At 42.5% G+C, this 21516-nt stretch overlaps 2 protein-coding genes across 5 annotated transcripts in view; both read left to right on the top strand.

Moving 5' to 3' along the window:
- Positions 1-13059, top strand: part of LOC127639451 (hepatocyte cell adhesion molecule-like) — a 13349-nt gene extending 290 nt beyond the window's left edge. Inside the window, exons 2-6 of the mRNA XM_052121504.1 lie at positions 1-293; positions 9271-9603; positions 11717-12004; positions 12074-12168; positions 12741-13059. The exon at positions 1-293 is cut by the window's left edge and continues 37 nt beyond it. Of these exons, the coding sequence (XP_051977464.1) occupies positions 1-293; positions 9271-9603; positions 11717-12004; positions 12074-12150 (991 nt within the window). The 3' untranslated portion in view covers positions 12151-12168; positions 12741-13059. The remainder of the gene's footprint in view (positions 294-9270; positions 9604-11716; positions 12005-12073; positions 12169-12740) is intronic.
- A 1716-nt stretch (positions 13060-14775) lies between these two features.
- LOC127639798 (gastrula zinc finger protein XlCGF26.1-like) overlaps positions 14776-21516 on the top strand; it is a 29459-nt gene continuing 22718 nt past the window's right edge. Inside the window, exons 1-3 of one of the 4 annotated variants that reach the window (XM_052122038.1) lie at positions 14782-14915; positions 19278-19605; positions 21343-21515. In XM_052122038.1, the coding sequence (XP_051977998.1) occupies positions 21491-21515 (25 nt within the window). In that variant the 5' untranslated portion in view covers positions 14782-14915; positions 19278-19605; positions 21343-21490. Of the gene's footprint in view, positions 14916-19277; positions 19606-21342; position 21516 lie in introns of all 4 variants that reach the window. The other 3 variants (XM_052122037.1, XM_052122035.1, XM_052122032.1) reach the window with 3 other exon arrangements.

Raw genomic sequence — 21516 nt, 5'->3', positions numbered from 1 at the left:
AGATTCTGTCACTCTACAGACTGATCTTACTGGAATACAGACGGATGATGAGCTGCAGTGGAGTTATTTTACACCAGAAGAAACTCATATAGCAGGAGTCACTATAGGGGCTGGAGACAAGTACACTAGAGTATTCAATGCTTCTGATGGGAGATTCAGAGACAGACTGAATGTGATCAGTAAAACTGGAAATCTCATCATCCGTGACGTCACAACTGAACATTCTGGACTTTATAAAGTAGAGATCAACAGATCACAGACCAAACCAAAGATGTTCAGAGTTACTGTTAGTGGTGAGTAACTCACATGATTCAATATATTAATATTCATATTCTGTATTTCACGTTGTCTGTTGATGAGAAAACAAGCCAGAAAATCAATTAGTTTAATAGAAAGATTTTATTGATTTCATTAAAAGAAAATAAATCAGATTCAGTTGAACAAACAGCAGTAAACTGTATAATATAAGGATTAATGGAGATGATGAAGAGCCAGTAATAATGGCATGATTTATGTAAAACATGAACAATCATCCTCGTATTATCCGTCACACAGGAAGACATTTACAGTTCAGCTCCACCATCATGAAACTGAATATCAAACATCCATAATGACATTTTACGTTTAATAAAACCTTTAATGTCGGCACAAGTTGAATAATCGCTGAAGAGCTCATGATTGATCGCTGCAATAATCGAAAAATATTCATTTTAATAATCATAAGATGAATCCATTATCAAATAATCATTAGTTGAAGCTCTATTGGAGAACATGGATGACTTCTCACCCCTGAGAAAAAGTAAATGAACCCTAAACACTAACAGCAATCTGGACTAAACATGGTCTGTAATGTGAGTTTTGCTCAATCCTGTGAAGGAGTTTCAGATTGAACAGATTGACCGGTACTGGACGTCTTCTTGCATGAACCGCTCTTTTATTTTCAGACATTCAGATGTTTTCGACTGAATTGTTTCTGAACATTGAGGTAATGAAACATGAGACGAGTGAGTTTGATGTTTGTGTTTGTAAAGGGCTGGTCAAGTTTCCAGAGTTTGATGAAGGTCGATGATCTCTGGATTCAGTTCTGATCGTTTCAGGTGTTTTCAGAAGATTACAAGTGGATATAATCTATAATCTGTCCATATTTCACTTCTGTATTAAACTATAGCGGATCATATTAATTCATCTTTACATTATTGAATTAGATTTTTATATTTAATACTTAAAACAGATGTTGGTTTGGTGTTTATGATACGAGACAAATGTTTGTAGTTCTGATGATTCATAGATCAGATTCAGTGACACTAATGACCGTCTGTCTTTCTCATTACAGCAGTTCCGTCTTCATCTGTTCCAGTTGCAGGTCCGTCTCCAGCTGCTGTAGCAGGAATATGTGCTGCTGCTTATGTTGCTGTTCAGATGCTCAATTCACTATCACCACAGCATCTGTAAAACAAAAAGCAACTGGTAAGTTTTATCTACAGCAGACACAGCAAAGAGGAAAAATAATGAACTTTATTGTGCAAATAAATCTTTTGAAAAGAAATCATAAAAATAGTCCATGTTTGGAGATTTTGTTGAATTTGAGAAAGTTTGTGTATTTAAGAGTCTGTGATGAATATTAATAATCGATGACGATCATGAACTTCTGTGTGAACAGCATCTCTCTGTCTGTCTGTAGAAACTCACAAATGATCAAATGTGTCCAAATAACATCTGTTTACTGTCAGCAGCAATAACAGGATGTTTGTGATTATTGAATATGATTGTTTTAGTGTGTTATAGTCTCATTTTATCTGTCAAACAACATAAAGAAACAATTTTATTCTGTTTATTTTCAGACTAAAGAACACACTACACACACACAGTGCACACACACACACAGTACACATACTACACACACACTACAGATACTTGCACACACAGTACACACACTTGCACACACAGTACACACACAGTACACATACTTACACACACATACAATACACACACAGTACACATACTTGCAAACACAGTACACACACAGCACACACACAGAGTACACATTTTTACACACACAGTACACATACATGTACACACACAGTACACACACAAACAATTCTGTTTATTTTCAGACTAAAGAACACACTACACACAAGTGACACACACTACACACATACAGTACACATATAGTACACATACTTGCACATACAGTACACACAAACTACACACACTTGCACACACAGTACACACACACACACACACTACACTGTATGAAGTGATTGTGTATGGAGTGATTGTGTATGGAGTGATTGTGTATGGAGTGATTGTGTATGAAGTGATTGTGTATGAAGTGATTGTGTATGGAGTGATTGTGTATGGAGTGATTGTGTATGAAGTGATTGTGTATGAAGTGATTGTGTATGGAGTGATTGTGTATGAAGTGATTGTGTATGGAGTGATTGTGTATGAAGTGATTGTGTATGGAGTGATTGTGTGTGGAGTGATTGTGTGTGGAGTGATTGTGTATGAAGTGATTGTGTATGGAGTGATTGTGTATGAAGTGATTGTGTATGGAGTGATTGTGTATGAAGTGATTGTGTATGGAGTGATTGTGTATGGAGTGATTGTGTGTGGAGTGATTGTGTATGGAGTGATTGTGTATGAAGTGATTGTGTATGGAGTGATTGTGTATGGAGTGATTGTGTATGAAGTGATTGTGTATGAAGTGATTGTGTATGGAGTGATTGTGTGTGGAGTGATTGTGTATGGAGTGATTGTGTATGAAGTGATTGTGTATGAAGTGATTGTGTATGGAGTGATTGTGTATTAAGTGCTTGTGTATGGAGTGATTGTGTATGAAGTGATTGTGTATGAAGTGATTGTGTATGGAGTGATTGTGTATGAAGTGATTGTGTATGAAGTGATTGTGTATGGAGTGATTGTGTATGAAGTGATTGTGTATGAAGTGATTGTGTATGAAGTGATTGTGTGTGGAGTGATTGTGTATGGAGTGATTGTGTATGGAGTGATTGTGTATGGAGTGATTGTGTATGAAGTGATTGTGTATGGAGTGATTGTGTATGAAGTGATTGTGTATGGAGTGATTGTGTGTGGAGTGATTGTGTATGGAGTGATTGTGTATGAAGTGATTGTGTATGAAGTGATTGTGTATGGAGTGATTGTGTATGAAGTGATTGTGTATGGAGTGATTGTGTATGGAGTGATTGTGTATGGAGTGATTGTGTATGGTGTGATTGTGTATATGAAGTGATTGTGTATGGAGTGATTGTGTGTATGAGGTGATTGTGTATGGAGTGATTGTGTATGGAGTGATTGTGTATATGGAGTGCACCGCCACGTCATCTGCGCTCTCTGCCTGGGACTGGGGCATGCAGAGCTCGCCCTCGCTGAAGGCGGATGCGATCTCTGCGAGGAGCTTCCGATGTCGACCCTGCGGGCTCGTCTCGAAGCGCTCAGGACCGAGCCGCCGCCGCCTTCCATTCAGCCGCGCAGTAAAAGCGCCGCTCTCAAAGGCTGCCGGAACCAGTGGTAGAAGCGATTGCCTCGCCGGAGCCCCTCCCTCGAGCATCGCCTTCACCCTCCCCGCCCACCCGGGACGCACAGTTGCCGCCGAGCGGCTGCTCTGCTGCCATCTCGGACGAAGAAGCGGAGGATAAGGGCTGTTCCATCATGGCTTTGGACAGCCAGGAGTGGTCAGGCTCACACGCCTCCTCCTCGGCCCAGGAATCAAGCAGGACCCGCGCCGAGTCGACGGGGAACTAACGCCTCCTCACACAGGCCGTCGACCGCCTCGGGCTCGAGTGGTCACCGCCCCTGAGCAGGCTCCCAACAGACTCCACGCCGCACCTTTGCCCGCCCTCCGCAAGATGGCGGTCTAAGCTGGTGCTCCCGTCTAAGGCCTGCAGAACTACTTCCGCCTGTGTTGGCCGCGCCTATACCGCCGCCGGCCAAGCCGCATCTGCTCTGCATTCCATGGCCGTCTTACAGACAGAGGCTGTTTCAGATCTGACTAGCCGACTTGGGAGAAGCTGAACGCACTACGCGCCGCTCTCTCTGTCCGGTCTCTTCGGTTCCGCGGTGAGTGGCATTGTTGACCGTTTCTCGAAGCCCAAGCCATGAATCTCTTTCTGCCTCGTCGCGCTAGCTCCTCTGCAGGCCGCCCACGTGACCAGCCTCCTCCACGAGCCTCTTCACAGCGCCCAGCTCAACAAGCCAGACTTCTCAGCGTCGACAGGGCGGCCGCCCTCGATCGCGCTCAGACAGCCGCCGCAGACCGCCGCCCCCCTGCGGGCCTCGGCCTAAGATTGTACTGAAACCTGAGCAACCGAAGTCCTCCTAACGTTGTTGAGAAAACGACGGCTCAGTCCCGCCACGGCCGGACCACCGTCAAAGCTTCGCCCCCTGTCAGTCCCCTTCTCTCAGGCTACTGCAGTGGTGGATTCAGCAGCCAACAAGCCGGTGATACTACCAGTTTGCCTGCACTCAAACGCCGTTTTCACGGCGACCCAAAGAAATCTTGTAAAGAGTAAACATGCCTTATGTGTAGAAAATGTGCCCACAATCCAGTGCTCACCCCTATACACAAGCATTACACATCCCGTGTCCCTATCAGAGCACACTCATAAGCGGTTACGACCCGCTCGAGTGTTAGAGTTAATAAACGCGCCCACGAGCCCGTGTGCGCGCCCCTCCTCTGCCCGCTCTGTCACACGGCCAGCTGTATGTAAGTCCCGTACGCCCCCTGTCAGTCCCCTTCTCTCAGGCTACTGCAGTGGTGGATTCAGCAGCCAACAAGCTGGTGATATTACCCGCTTGCCTGCACTCAAACGCCATTTCCACGGCGACCCAAAATAAAGCCTTATGTGTAGAAAATGTGCCCACAATTCAGTGTTCACCCCTACACACAAGCATTACACGTCCCGTGTCCCTATCAGAGCACACTCACATAAAGCGGTTACGACCCGCTCGAGTGTTAGGGTTAATAAACGCACCCACGAATCCGTGCGCGCGCCCATTCTCTGGCCGCTCTGTCACACGACCAGCCTTATGTGTAGAAAATGTGCCCACAATCTAGTGTTCACCTCTACACACAAGCATTACACGTTCCGTGTCCCCATCAGAGCACACTCAAAAGCGGTTACGAACCACTCGAGTGTTAGAGTCAATAAATGCGCTCACGAATACGTGTGCGCGCCCATTCTCTGCCCGCTCTGTCACACGGCCAGCAAACACTTCTCTGTATGTAAGTCCCGTGCCCGTGGCTATGCTTGCGCATCACTTAACAGACGTGACTCTTTCCCCATTCACCTCAATCGGGAAGTCACTCACAGAACAGCCTGTCCATGCTGTCTGCGAGCAGTCCAGCATAAGCACAGTAAGCGCGCTCACACATTCTGTTCAGCGCGCTGTGTGCGGCAATCAGAGCGATTTGGCCATTCACCCTCTAACATTACGCTTCAAAGCGTGGGAAGATATTCCAGGGATATCCGAATGGGTGTTAAGCACAGTAAAACAGGGCTATTTGCTACAGTTCGATCGCCGTCCTCCTTGCTTCAGAGCGCGGCTCGAAACTACTTTGAACACGGAAGCAGCGTGCATGCTTCGTTCAGAAATAGCAAACCTTCTGTGCAAAAGGGCCATAGAGAGAGTGCCGCCTCCCCTGAGCGAGTCGGGGTTTTACAGCCGTTATTTTCTTGTCCCCAAGAAAGACGGCGGCCTCAGACCAATATTAGATCTCAGGGTTTTGAACAAAGCGCTTGCAAAAAGACCGTTCAAAATGCTTACAACCAGCAAACTCCTCGCGCATGTGCGCCAGGGGGACTGGTTTATTTCTCTCGATCTGAAAAATGCATACTTTCAGATTCAGATAAATCTCCGTCACAGGCCATTCTTGAGATTCGCCTTTGACGGCCAGGTTTATCAATACACCGTCCTTCCGTTCGGCCTGTCCTTAGCACCCCGTACTTTCACGAAGTGCATGGACGCTGGCGCTCGCACCCCTGCGGAGTCAGGGTTTGCGAATTCTGAACTATTTGGACGATTGGCTGATTTTGGCACAATCACATACAGAGCTTCTGTCTCACAGGACAGTTCTCCTCAGTCATCTGAACAGTTTGGGCCTTGCAGTCAATTGGACCAAGAGCTCACTACAGCCCAGTCAGGCAATTTCCTTCCTTGGAATAGAACTAGACTCAGTGGCAATGACGGCTCGCTTATCTACACAGCCGCGCGCCGTGTGCAGCGACTAGCCGCGTCATTTCAGATGAACAGCCTCACACCTCTGAAGAAATTTCAGAGAGTGCTAGGCTACATGGCCTCAGCCGCAGCAGTACTTCAGCTGGGTTTACTGCACATGCGCCCGCTTCAGCATTGGCTAAACACCCGCGCGTCTCGCCGGGCTTGGGCCACAGGCCGCCAGCCCATCAAGGTGACTCAGACCTGTATTTCAGCTCTGCAGCCCTGGACAGTGGCCGAATGGTATCAGCGGGGAGTGACAATGGGAGCTGTATCTCGCCGAAAAGTCATCTCGACAGACGCGTCCAACACGGGTTGGGGCGCGGTCTCGCGAGGGCTCTCCGGTTTTCGGCCTATGGTCAGTTCAGGAAAAGCTCCTTCACTTAAATTGTCTGGAAATGATAGCGGTCGAGTACGCGCTCGTGCGCTTTCTCCCGGTCATTCAGGGTCACCACGTCCTGGTCCGTTCGGACAACAGATCTGTGGTATCCTACCTAAACCGTCAGGGCGGTGTCAGATCCAGGAACCTCTTCCATCTGACGAAACGCATACTGAGTTGGTCCCAGTGCCACCTGCGCTCGCTGAGGGCGACGCACGTGCCAGGCCACCTGAACGACGGCCCGGACAGACTGTCCAGAGACAATATTCCCCCAGGGGAATGGTCCCTGCACGCTCAAACAGTCCAGACGTTATGGCACCTATTCGGCAGAGCGGAGATAGACCTCTTTGCGTCCAAAGAGAACTCTCGCTGCCCAATATTTTTCTCGAAAGCGAGGACGCGCTGGCCCAGGACTGGCCCAGACGCCCGCTTTACGCCTTCCCTCCCGTCTCGCTATTGCCACAGGTAATGCAGAGGATCAGGAAACGCGTCACTCGGTGCTCCTCATAGCCCCGCGTTGGGAGAATCAGACATGGTTCCCGGAGCTTACGCAGCTGTCACTGACAGCGCCGTGGCCCATCCCAGTGAGAGCAGATTTCCTCTCTCAAGCTCGCGGCACAATCTGGCATCCCCACCCAGAGCGCTGGCGCTGCATGTGTGGGTGATCAACGACTACCCGTCGCTCTGCCAGAAGGAGTAATAAACACCATCATACATGCTAGAGCCCCTTCCACGAGAAGACTCTATGCGCCAAAATGGTCTGTGTTCTCAAAATGGTGCACCGACCGAGACCTGGACCCGCGGACATGTGGGGTGTCGTCGCTGCTCAGTATTTCTACAAGAGCTGCTGGATAAGGGCAGATCCCCATCCACGCTCAAAGTGTATGTGGCGGCCGTTGCGGTGTTCGCTGAACCCCTGCACGGCCAGTCATGGGGTAAAAACGAGCTGGTCATCCGCTTCCTCAGGGGAGCTAGAAGGATGAACCCCCGCGCCCCCCATCGGTTCCTATCTGGGATCTTTCTATAGTTCTCGAAACTATGAAAGCTCCCCCTTTCGAACCACTTCAATCCGTGGATTTGAAATACCTTTCACTCAAAACCGTTTTTCTGACTGCCCTGTCATCAGTCAAACGTGTGGGAGACCTTCACGAGCTGTCTGTCAGCGCTGCGTGTCTTGAGTTTGGACCAAGTGACTCCAAGGTCATTTTAAAGCCTAGACACGGCTATGTTCCCAAGGTGATCGGTACTCCTTTCAGAGCACAGGTCATTTCCCTATCGGCGCTGCCAGCACCCGATAGCGAACGCGATCTCCTTTGCCCGGTCAGAGCACTGAGATTGTATACTGCGCGCTTTTCGTTTCATTCGGAGGGCGCACCAAAGGTCTCGCCGCCTCGAAACAGACACTATCTAGATGGATAGTGGACGCTATTGCTGCTGCATACGCGTCAAAAGACCTGCCATGCCCGTTGGGCATTAGGGCTCACTCCACTAGAGGCATGGCATCCTCGTGGGCATGGTCCAGCGGGATTTCCATTCACGACATGTGTGGCAGCGGGATGGACTTCCCCCTCCACCTTTGTCAGATTTTACAATATGGAAGTGCCCGCTCTGCAGGCAAAACTACTAGCGGTTTAATACGCTACAGCTCCCCTGGTGAGCTGCACTGATGGGACACATTCCACACAGACCGGCACCTCCGCTCTGTCGTTCCTTCCCACTATGTGCTTATGTATTACACAATCAATGACCCGCATTCTTGCCGGCCAAATATTATTTCCCCACTCATAAGGGCTCCCCGGGTCCCCCTTAATTCCCTGGGGCTCATACAGTGGATGCTTGAGCCACGGCGTTGACAATGAGAACCTCTCGTGAAGAGAACGTATCGGTTACCTAACGTAACCTCGGTTCTCTCTAGATGAGGGAACGAGTATTAGCGTAGCCGGCCGTGCTTCGCGCCACGGCGACTTTTCGCTTCAGTCAATGAAAACCAGGGTTCCAGCCTACGAACTACGCTTATATGCACTCTAGTCACGGCCATTTTGGCGGGCTTTGTTGCAGTGAGCGCGCGGACGCCTCTCATTGGATGCGAGTTCGCCCAAGCTCGTCTATAGGCTGCAGCAGTTGCCGCAGAGCAACCTATGAGCTCGCTAGCTAGCCCGCTCAAGGTCTGCAGCTGCCGCACTGCGTTGACAATGGATACAAAAATTAAGGATAATTTTTTGGCTTCAATATCTCAGAAAAGATGAATCTTTCCCATAGCGTAAGCTAGCTTACGCAATACTCGTTCCCTCATCTAGAGAGAACCGAGGTTACGTTAGGTAACCGATACGTTTTATCCTGTTTGTGTTTATGGCACATGTTTGGTAAGTTTCATATTCTATTCAGTGCAATGAACTAACTTCATCTACAACTTTAACTATGAACTATTATTCCCAGAAAAAGTGTTGCTCACACAAATCAAATCTCTGGGAAATATTATTTGGATTGTGGTGTTTGGTCTCCGCTGGTTTAAAGATATTTCAGATCGTTGGCCATGGTTTGGTTCGCTGTAAATCATTAAAAACCATGTTAACCAAAAGTGTCTTTTGAAGGATTCAGTTGTTTTAGAGCAACCCAATAATCTGACTGAATTACGGTTTCTGTTTGTTCTCCAGGTGTGTTTGATTTTCAGACAGATGGAGTGAAGACAGTGTCCGGGACTGAGGGAGATTCTGTCACTCTACACACTGGTCTTACTGAAGTAGTGGGACGTGATGTGATTCTGTGGACAACCCTTGGAAATAACATTGCGAGATTCAATAGAGCAGCCGAAAGCATTTCCACATTAGATGGACCTGATGGGATATTCAAAAACAGACTGCATGTGACATTTCTCACTGGAGATCTCACCATCAGTGACCTCACAACTAAACACTCTGGACTTTATGAAGTTAAGATCACGCAGGGAAGTAAGGTCTCATACAAGAGATATAAAGTTGAAGTCCACGGTAAGCAGAAAAAAACAACTGTGTAACCGTTTTCTGTTTTAATATTCTGTCAATAATGACAAATGAATCAGCTCTTGTTAACATTTTATTTTAATATATTTCTGTCTGTGTCTTCGGCAAGTGTTTTTCATTTTGCCTCTCATCCAGATGGCTTCATCAGTTTATCAGTGAGCGGATCCATTTGCATTTTCCCACATTTAATCACATTGTGGCATCACGAGTGATTTAATGCTGTGGGAGTTCAATTATTGTCCAGATCAATAGTACTGAATCCCAGTCACAGGTGTAATTTAATGGGTTAAAAGTAAAATGACATCATTGTTGGCATATAATAGGATCTAGAGGTGACCGATAGTGGATTTAACCGATACCGATAACTAAGGTGGTGGAAAAGGCTGATAAGTGATTAATGTGCCGATAGTTTTTAAAATGGATTTACATTATGTTAAAGGGTCATGAAACCCCTCGGTTTCAACACAGTTTAGTTCACACCATTATCAGAAAATGTCTGGGAGGTGTGGGCGTGGTTAGCAGCGGAGTGATGTGGAGAAGGGGGAGGGAACACAACAACTGTCCTATCTAGTCCAGTCAACTTTATTTCACTGATGCACTGAACACGTTTTAATAATTGCTTGTGACAAAACGCACATATCATTTTATTTTCTTACAGTAAGTTTTGCAAGCTCAAGATACATCACAGTACATGGATGGTGCTTGAGACGGTCAGTTCAAACCGCACCTCAAACAAGCCCAGTCCACCTCACGGCATATCTCGAAACTCTAATGTTAATAAATGCATGCTGCATGAACATTCAGAAAGTTGTGCCGTTGATGAGAAGCCTGTCCCCCGTCAGCATCGCGGAGAACCTATACAATCTTGAACAACAATCGCAGTTAGGTTTCAGCTCACACTGAAGCCCTGCTTGCTTGAGAGTTTGAAGCACTCATCATTTCAGAATCTTGAGGTTTCATTGATTATCATGAGATAGTGACTTCTTATTGGATAAGGCCACGCAGCCTCATGAATAATGACACTGATGACATGTTGACACATCCTGTGACATTGACTCGATGTTGATTTTAAACCCACAAGATGAAAATAGTGCAAATCCCTAAATTAATCACTTTCCTCCTCAAATTAAAATGAATGGTTGCTGGGGGGTCTGGGTATCCCAACAAGTAAAGCCGCTGACTACCACACCTGGAGTCGCGAGTTTGAATCCAGGGCATACTGAGTGACTCCAGTCAGGTCTCCTTAGCATCCAATTGTCACGTTTGCTTGGGAGGGTGAGTCACATGGGGTAACCTCCTTGTGGTCACTATAATGTGGTTATATGTGTGGTGAGTTGTGCGTGGATGGCGCGGAGAATAGCGTGAAGTATCTACACACGCTACATCTCCACGGTAACACGCTCAACAAGTCACGTGATAAGATGCGTGGATTGACGGTCTCAGACATGGAGGCAACTGAGATTTGTTTTGTGCCACCCAGATTGAGGCGAGTCACTACGCCACCATGAGGACTTCGAGCGTATTGGGAATTGGGCATTCCAAATTGGGGAGAATTTTTTTTTTTGAATAAATAATGGTTGCTAATGTTACGTTCTTTCATGTGCAGCACATGCATATCTGGTAACATCTCAGAAATTGCAGTTATTGTTTTAGTGACCCTTTAAAAAAATGTCATAGTCTTACCTTACTAAACACGTCCTCCGGCTTGCTTCACTGCCCACTTCTGTTCCAGTTGGATCACACAAATGTATATGCAACCATGGCTACAAGTGGGAAGAAATCCATGCTGGTACTCCCCTAGCTGTCCGACCAACCCTCTGAGCACTTCACTGTGGTGTGGTGATGTTAGGGTTCCTACACCTCCAAAATAACAACTTAACCCCTGGTTATGTGTAATACAAGTCATGGATTAATTGAGTTAACTGAGTAGGGTTTTTATTGGGCAGTGTTTAAAACAAAAGGATATTAATTGAACTTTCAGATTAATAATTAAGTGTCTTCAAATCCATCCTGAACTGACTTCAGGGGTGCTGGAATATATAACATCCTTTAATGTTTGGCCTAACTATTCTTCTTTATATTTCTTCCGAATGTTTTCCAGCTCGTCTGCCCGTTCCTGTCATCACTTCGGACTCTTCACTGAATTCTTCATCATCTGAAAGTTCATCTAAATGTGTGTTGGTGTGTTCAGTGGTGAATGTGACACAGGTGACTCTCTCCTGGTACAAAGGAAACAGTTTATTGTCCTCCATCAGTGTGTCTGATCTCAACAGAAGTCTCTCTCTACATCTGGAGTGTGTCGATGATTCTTACAGCTGTGTGATCAACAATCCCATCAGAAACCAGACTAAACATCTCAACATTACTGAAGTCTATCAGCCGTGTTCAGGTATGTCATTTTAGTTCATAAAGTTTATGTAGCAAAGATGTTGATTTTAACCCCCTCCTTTATCATTAGGAGTTTCAGGATTATTTGTTACTGTTGGTGTTTTGTTGCCTCTGGCTGCAGCTGTAACTGCTGGTGTGATTTACTGAAACCGCAGGATCTCTGAAGTAAGAAATCAAAATGGAAAGTATTACCTAAAGCAGACACACAAAAATAAAAATAATGAACTTTATTGTGTAAAAAATCTTTTAAAAAGAAATCAAAATGTCTCGCGATGTCTGTTGGTAAAGAACATCTGGCTTCAGTGTTATTTAGGTTGATTTATCATCAGTTAAACTCTTCATTAGGCATCTATTCTTTATTTAACAGTGATTCTATTCATTAGGCCAGTATTCCCCAACATCTTGTATCCCACGGCACACCTCTATTCCACATAACCAACAGCGCACAGTCCGAGAGTCGGCCAACCACAGCGACCTCTTACTAACTTTAATGGCACTGAACTCATTATGTTGTTTTATGTCTATGTTTAACTGATTAAAACAGGTGTGACTTCATCTGTGTGTTATAATCTATATTAACACTTGGCAGAATGATTGTGAACTTCATTAAATGAATCCATAAACACTATTAATACAGTTTAAATGTTTCAATGTTGCATCAACACTTCATGTCGATTTCAGACTGATCACTGTTTCTTTTCCTGTTTTAACTTCAATCTTTCTGTCTTTTCTTATAGATAAAGGTGCAGGTGAGGAGACACAAGTCTGAGTGGAGATCGATAAACCGCAACAGTATTTAATCAATGTTACAAGAGCTTTGTTTGAAACTAACACTTTAACACTATTGCGCTGAGACACTTAACAAGACTGATTCATTTATTGATTTAAGTTGCAAGCTGCAATTGAACAATATGTTAGCATATATGCAATAACTTGTATTTAGCTGGTAATAATTACTGATTGTTGATCAGTTATGTAGCATGTTAACTACTAATACACTGCTTAAAAGTGTCCAAAATCATTCACTCATTCATGAAATAATATATGAATACATAAATCTTCATTGTGTTTGTCATTTTTTATATATATGTTAATGTGGGGATGGGTGCGTGGTTGTGAATCTGTCTGCGGGAGAGGGAGAGCGGTATGGCTCGTCACCTGAGCTGTCATGATCTCTAACACCTGTGTGTTGTTATAGTGATGGCGGAGAGACCTGAAAAGGTCGACAGATGCATCAGTACAGGGAGAGAGACAGCACGGCTGTGTGTGTCCCCTACTATTAAAGTTAACTCTCATCGACTCGTTGGTGTATATATGGCCACTAAGAGCCCTTTTGTTTATGTTTGGTGTGACGCTTAAAGAGTATTATCCTTTGTTCAATGAGAATTTGGGGGTGAAAGGGTTCTTGACATCCTGGTGTTAAACCTTCAAGGAGGGGGATAGACCTCCGGAATTATTCAGTATTTGGCAAAGACCTTATAACTTTGTTGTCATTAAGTTTTACAAACCTGGGGACAAAACACTATACCAGTCGCACAGAGAACTAGCGGGTTAATGTCCTGTGTCACAAATCCAGTGACGACGGTAGTGATGATTCTCCCTGACCAATCAGTGATCTGCAGAGTTTTGTCCCCGTGTTTCCAGAGCGTTCAAGACAGTGTTCATAGTGAAATATTAGTATGCAAGAAAGCCCGAGCAGCAAAGCCAACTGTGTGCTGCTAATTTTGACCAACAGAGGGGGCTGCTCGCCATAGCAGCTTTAATTAATTCATCTTCCTTTACTTGTTACTTGGTTGGTCAGTTTTGCCATTAAGAACTGGACCAACAATTGAAGAGAATTATCATCATTGTTATAAGCTTCAAAGTAAGGCACATATTTATGCTATCAAGTTATGTTGACTATAAGTTTGGCCTTCATAATGCGGGAATTCCTGTACAGACCGCACAAACAATAACATACTGGTAAAAAGTAGTCAAATGAATCCCCAATCAATAATTGAGGAAACTGATGGCACAATGGCAATGCGCTGATATCATGTAAAATACAATAATAATAGTAATTAATTGCACTACTTGTTACCTTTATATTCAATTTATTTATTTAATGTATAATCAATTTTTATTTTAAATGAACTAAAATATGTTAAGGCATCCAGATTACTTTAAGTGTAACCAAAATAATTTGTTCCAGCGCATAGTTCAGCACATTACCACATTCAGCACACAGTTAAAAATACAGCAAATCTGACCCCATTTGTCAACATTTTTACAAGTAACATGAAATTTCAATGACCTATTGAACACTCCACTTGAAATGTCCACGTTTTTCATTTCAGAAATCTGGTCAGCTTATTTTAAGAAGGATTTTATTAAAAGGTTATGAGGAAATGAACGAGGGAAATACTTCCGGAACACAGACGGCTGAAAAAGTGATGCTCACACAAATAAAATCTCTGGGAAATATGAGACTAAACTTTCAAACGGTATATAATGTAGGAGGATTGGTTAGGATCTGTATTTGAGAACATATTAATTCAAAAATGCCAAATTTCAAGGTCATGTAGGTAAAAAAATAGCATATTAAAAATAATAATGATAAGATCTAAATACCCAAAAATCCACCCAATATATACAGCTTCAGTCCTTTTACAAGATTTAATTTAGAGTTGTTACATTTCTTTTAGAACAATTATAAAAATGGCATATTTATGGTTTCCGGTCTTCTCCCATGCAATAGGTGGCGCTAATGATTACATGGAGCGAGTGGCCATTAAACACCAGAAGAAGAGTGACGTTTCAGTCTAACTGAAGTCTCGTTTAATATCGTTATTATAAACTGGTTTGTTCGTTTGAACTTTAGACGGGACTATAAATGAGAGATAAAGACACAAACCGACCCTCTTCAAAATCCAGTAAGTGTCTGACAAAAATAAATGTTTCTCTCTTTATCTCACCGCATCTGCTGAATGTTTAATAGATGTATTACAGATGAGAAAACAAAGTCAAATAGACGTCTGTGCGATCAGCGTAAAGAGGTTTTACAACATGAATTCATTTGATTTGATTCTTTATTTGATTGTTTATATACAGGTCCATCACTTCTAACAGATATGCTGAAAAGTGTCTTCAGGACAATAATTCTCTGTTTTCTCCTATTCATCATGTTAATATATTAATATCGGCTGTACATTGACACATAAAGCACATTATATTGGTGTGTCAGACTTATGCAAACTGTAACTTTCGACATCTAGCAGAAATAAATCTTACAGCTAATTTATTTCATTAATCAATGATTAGTGATCACAAACACTCAAATTATAAATTAGAAGTTAAAACAGAAATTGTGCTAATTTGTTTTTCATTAATTGAGTTTCTTCTCATTTTGGTATTGTGTTTTTCATCTTTATCCATACGATTATGAGGGGCAGCTGAATATAAAATATCATAATTAGATATATAGGCTATGTGAAAATGGCCAGTTATGCTTTTTACGATAACTACATTTGGTGGACGATATATTGTCCCAGAAATAATTGCGATTTTTAGACCATTTTATGCCACTGATATAATGGTCATATAAACTGATAGTATAATAATGCAAGTACACCCTTTCAAAGAGCAATGGACTTTAGGAAACACCCCGGAATTACATCTTTAATGCAGTTATATTTAATGCGTTATAGCTTTATTAAAGTTCAAATAATAAGGAAGCAGATCATGTAATTAACTACAAACTCTGAAACGGTAATTTCTCTGTGTGGTCAGCAGCTCTTCTATGTGTGAATGTCCCGATCTAAAGGGGGAGATTGACACTTTGATTGATGCACACTCTGTCACGGGACACTCATCGCTCGAGCGCACACACTTAATGCAGCTAGACTATAACATGATGACTCGTGACTTATTGAATCATAATATATGTGTCACTGTGCATTTCTTATCCTGAAGCAAATTGGCAATACGCAGCTTTATTAATTAGAGAGAGTTTGTTTTTTTTGAGAGTTAAAGATGGATTCAAGAGAACAGAAAGGTTAGAGAGTCTCCGCCCCATTATACACTGCAACAAAATATGTTTTTGATTTGTTTTTGTTTTGGCTTGTTTTCTTATATAAATATCTAAAACTCATTTAAAACCATGTACATATACTTTAGGAACTATACTGCAGAAGAAAACAATTGTTATCTGAGAAAGTTGAATATAATATTAAAAGTGTGAAAAAATACACTTAAATATAAGATGCATTCTCTTAAAGCAAGTCTAAATGTATTATATGTTGCTTCTCAAGTAAATGTATCTTGCGGATTTTAGACAATTTTGAATGGAAAACAAGACAAAAACTCTTGATAACAATTTTTTTTTAACAATATTTTTTTTACAGTGAATTTCTTCACTGAATTGAACGTTAATACAGTGAATGTCGTTTAGAGGTATTTTTGAATGATGATTTTGTCCTCTATTGTTAGGAAGCTCATTTAATACAACCTTTAAAGTTTTAAAGTTTGAGCAAAAGCGACGAGCTAAAAATGAATCATTGCAATAATCACTCTTATAATTGTTAGATTAATCCATTATCAAACTAATCATTAGTTGCAGCCCTAATGGACTTTTAATTCTTAAGAATATTCAGACATTTGAATTGGAATGTCAAAAACAAATTGACATCTCCAACTGCGGTTCTTGTTCCCAGCTCGGAAAACTGGATATAATGGTTATGTTTTAGATGAGCTTTTAGGTTATTTGTATTGCTACTTTTCATTGTCACAGTTTTTTCTCCCCAATTCCCAATGTGCTCTTAAGTCCTCGTGGTGGCATAGTGACTCCCCTCAATCTGGGTGGCGGAGGACGCATCTCAGTAACCTCCGTGTCTCAGTTACTTATCATACAATAAGTCGATGGCGTAATTATCATGACAGGCCTACTGCATTACATTTTTGAGCGTGTTGTTAGCGCAACCACATATTGTCGCTCTACTCCGCTTATTCCACTAGGTGGTGTGCCTGAATGGTGTTTGCAGAATGTGCAGTTTCACTTCGTCATTGAAATCCAATGGCATTCATTGTTAATAATTCTCTTCTCAAATCCTGGGTGTTGTGCAAGTCAGAGACAAGCAATTAGAGTTTACACAGTAACACAATATTCATGTTTTAATTTAGGAAGAGTTCAGAAATCAATATTTGCTGGAATAATCCTGAATTTTACAGTTTTCTTGCATCTTGGCACGCTCTATACCAGTCTTTCACATTGCTGTGGGGTGAATTTATGCCACTCCTGTCATAAATTGGCAAAAGCATCTCGGGTTTGTTTGATGACTTGTGGCCATCCAGCTTCCTCTTGATCAAATTATAGAGGTTTTCAATGGGGTTCAGGTATAGAGATTGAGCTGGCCATGACAGGGTCTTTATCTGGTTGTCCTCCATCCACACCTTGATTGACCTGGCTGTGTGGCATTGACATTGTCCTGCTGGAAAAACCAATCCTCAGAGTTGGGAAACATTGTCAGAGCAGAAGGAAGCAAGTTTTCTTCCAGGATAACCTTGAACTTGGTTTGATTCATGCATCCATCACAAAGACGTATCTGCCTGATTCTGGCCTTGCTGAAGCATTCTCAGATCATCACTCATCCTCCACCAAATTTCACAGTGGGTGCGAGACACTGTGGCTTGAAGGCATCTCCAGGTCTCCATCTAACTATTCGACGACCAGGTGGAGGATCGGTGATGATCTGGGTATGCTTCAAAAAAGCTGAAATCGGGCAGATTCGTCCTTGTGAAGGACACATGAATCGAGCCAAGTACAAGTTTATCCTGGAAGAAAACTTGATTCCTTCTGCTCTGACAATGTTCCCAAGACTCTGAGGACCGGATCAAGACCCTGTCACAGCCAGCCCAATCTCCAGACCTAAACCCTATTGAAAACCTCTGGAATGTGATCAAGAGGAAGATGGATGGCCTCAAACCATTGTATGACAGCCCTAGTTTATTTAAATGTTGAATATATTGTGTACAAATGTGTGTTTACTCAGATTCATGGAATGCATAGGTTTAATGTTTGTGCCAATAATGGGTTAAAAGTCAAGTGTTAGTACCCCAACTGGCATTTTTCTAATGGGTTAAGGCTGTTGATAGTCAGCCATTTACATTTTAATCATTTAGCAGACGCATTTTCAAAAGCGACTTGCAAATGAGGTACATCAAAATTCATTTGTAATACAATAGACAACAAAATCTGCAGTATTGCACTCCCAAGATCCAAAATTAGCTCAAGTAGTTCAGAAAGAAACAAGTGCAGAAAGAATCATACTAGACCAATTCACTTTTGTTTAATAAATGCAGTTAATTTTTTTAATAAATATATGAAAATAAAATTAAACATGAATTTAACATGAACACTAAAACACATATCACGAAACATACAAGTCAAGTCAAGTTTATTTGTGTAGCGCCTTTCACAACACACATCGTTTCAAAGCAGCTTTACAGAAGATCAGCATTAACAGACGATAAAACTGTAATGTCTATAAAGTCGATGAATCATCATTGTGCAATTTAGATAAAATACGATTCTTAATCGTGTTTAAAAATAATTAAATAATAATTGTATTAATAACTCCAGTGAGCAAGCTGTAGTCGACTGTGGCAAGGAACACAAAACTCCATAAGATGTTGATTAATGGAGAAAAATAACCTTGGGAGAAACCAGACTCACTGTGGGGGCCAGTTCCCTCTGGCTAACCCCACCCTAACCCTAAACCAGACTCACTGTGGGGGCCAGTTCCCTCTGACTAACCCCACCCTAACCCTAAACCAGACTCACTGTGGGGGCCAGTTCCCTCTGACTAACCCCACCCTAACCCTAAACCAGACTCACTGTGGGGGCCAGTTCCCTCTGACTAACCCCACCCTAACCCTAAACCAGACTCACTGTGGGGGCCAGTTCCCTCTGACTAACCCCACCCTAACCCTAAACCAGACTCACTGTGGGGGCCAGTTCCCTCTGACTAACCCCACCCTAACCCTAAACCAGACTCACTGTGGGGGCCAGTTCCCTCTGACTAACCCCACCCTAACCCTAAACCAGACTCACTATGGGGGCCAGTTCCCCTCTGGCTAACATTATGAATGTAATGTAAATATTACTTGTGTATAGTTAAAATCATGGTTTAAAATGATTAAACTAAGTAAGTGTTAAAGGTCAGTGATTAAACATCGATTGTGTTTGAACTGTAAGATTAATGACCACAGTCTTTGAAGTCCATCTTGATTAATTGCAGGAGCTCACATAGATGCAATTGTCCTTGTTAATTGGCTGATGAAGGCTTTTGTTGGCAATAGTTAGTCTATGCATTCCATTTCAAGATCGTAGTCCATCAATAGACCGAGGTGATGCAGGTTGGAGTTGGCATCAGTTCATCCTCTGAAGTCCATCATAATAGACTGAAGTGATATATGGCTGGCACCGGCTGCATTTAGTCATCATCATTCAGCGACATTAGTAGCAGTGGAGTCCAACACGAAGCAGGAATGGAGCTGGATCCAGCCGGTTCTGGTGACCTCAGGATAGGAGTCCCAAGGTTGAGAAAGGGAAACAAATAAAAAGATGTAAGCATGGATTACATTTACATTTACATTTATGCATTTGGCAGACGCTTTTATCCAAAGCGACTTACAGTGCAATTATTACAGGGACAATCCCCCTGGAGCAACCTGGAGTTAAGTGCCTTGCTCAAGGACACAATGGTGGTGGCTGTGGGGCTCGAACCAGTGTCTTTTTGATTACCAGATTACCAGTTATGTGCTTAGACCACTACACCACCACCATTCCATGGATGCCATTAAATTTATTGCAGAGTTAGAGATCATGATCACTGTTTCTGGTTCCGGCAGACCCAACTAAAGCAGCCTAATTGTGGGTTGGAGGATAAATTAGGTGTATGCCTGGCTAAATAGTTGAGTCTTTAGTCTAGAATTAAACTGAGAGAGTGTGTCTGCATCTCAAACAGTGTTTGGGAGACTATTCCATAGTTTAGGAGTCAAATATGAAAAGGATCTTCCTCCTTTTGTGGATTTTGATATTCTAGGAACTATTAACGCCAGAATTTTGTGATCGTAATGAACGTGTTGGAATATAGCGTGGTAGAAGATCACTTAAGTACTGCAGAGCTAGATCATTCAAAGCTTTGTACGTAGTTAACAGAATTTTAAAATTAATAAAGAATTTAACAGGTAGCCAATGTAACGATGATAAAATGGGGCTAATATGATCATATTTCTTGGTTCTCGTCAGCACTCTGGCTGCTGCATCTTGAACCAATTGAAGTTTATTTATTGATCTTGCTGGACATCCTCCCAGTAATGCATTACAATAATCTAGTCTTGAGGTCATGAACGCATGAATTAGTTTTTCGGCATCAGCAACCGAGAGCATATGCCTTAATTTAGCAATATTTCTTAGGTGGAAGAATGCTGTTCTACAAACATTGGTAATGTGATTTTCATAGGACAGGTTGGTATCAAATATAACACCCAAGTTCTTCGCTGTTGAAGATGATGTAACAGTACATCCATCTAGAGACAAATTATATTTTTAGCTGCTTATTTTTTTTTGGTCCAATAATTAGAACCTCTGTTTTGTCAGAATTGAGTAGAAGGAAATTTCTGGCCATCCAATCTTTTATTTCATTGATACACTCAGATTTCACAGAATTGTGAAATCTCATCAGGTTTTGAAGAAATATAAAGTTGTGTATCGTCGGTATAGCAGTGGAAACTTATTCCACGATTCCTGATAATATCTCCCAGGGGAAGCATATACATGGAGAAAAGCAGAGGCCCTAAAACTGATCACTGTGGCACTCCATATTTTACTTTTGTTTGGTTTGACAATTCCTCATTTACATAGACAAAGTGGTAGCGGTCTGCTAAATATGACCTAAACCATGCTAATGCAACTCCACAAATTCCAACATAATTCTCCAGCCTATTCAAGAGAATGTCGTGATCTATCGTGTCGAATGCAGCACTAAGATCTAAAAGCACTAGAAGAGAAATGCAGCTGCGATCAGATGATAAGAGTCATTTGTAACTCTGATAAGTGCAGTCTCTGTACTGTGATGAAGCCTAAATCCTGATTGAAATTCTTCATATATACTATTTCTCTGTAGAAATGAACATATTTGGGAGGATACTACCTTTTCTAGTATTTTTGACATAAACGGGAGATTTGAAATCAGTCTATAATTAGCAAGTTCTTCAGGATCAAGTTGTGGCTTGTAAGCGGTTTGATAACTGCCATTTTAATACATTCAGTAAGTTTTTGTGTAACACGTTTGATTTCAGCAAATCATCTCCTCCCACACAGCGATCACAATTCACACCTTCTGTGAAGCTCCTCCCAAAGTAATCCACCAATAAATGCTGTGAATATCCCCATCAGCCTACAAGAGACGATCTGTATTCAATCAAACAGGAACAACTGAAATCTGAAATGAAAGAGATTGTGAAAGAGGAAGG

The sequence above is a fragment of the Xyrauchen texanus genome, chromosome 48 (assembly GCF_025860055.1).
Source record: "Xyrauchen texanus isolate HMW12.3.18 chromosome 48, RBS_HiC_50CHRs, whole genome shotgun sequence".
In the NCBI taxonomy this organism is placed as follows: domain Eukaryota; kingdom Metazoa; phylum Chordata; class Actinopteri; order Cypriniformes; family Catostomidae; genus Xyrauchen; species Xyrauchen texanus.
Note: the sequence above shows the minus strand (reverse complement) of the source record. Positions and strands in the feature narration are given on the sequence as shown.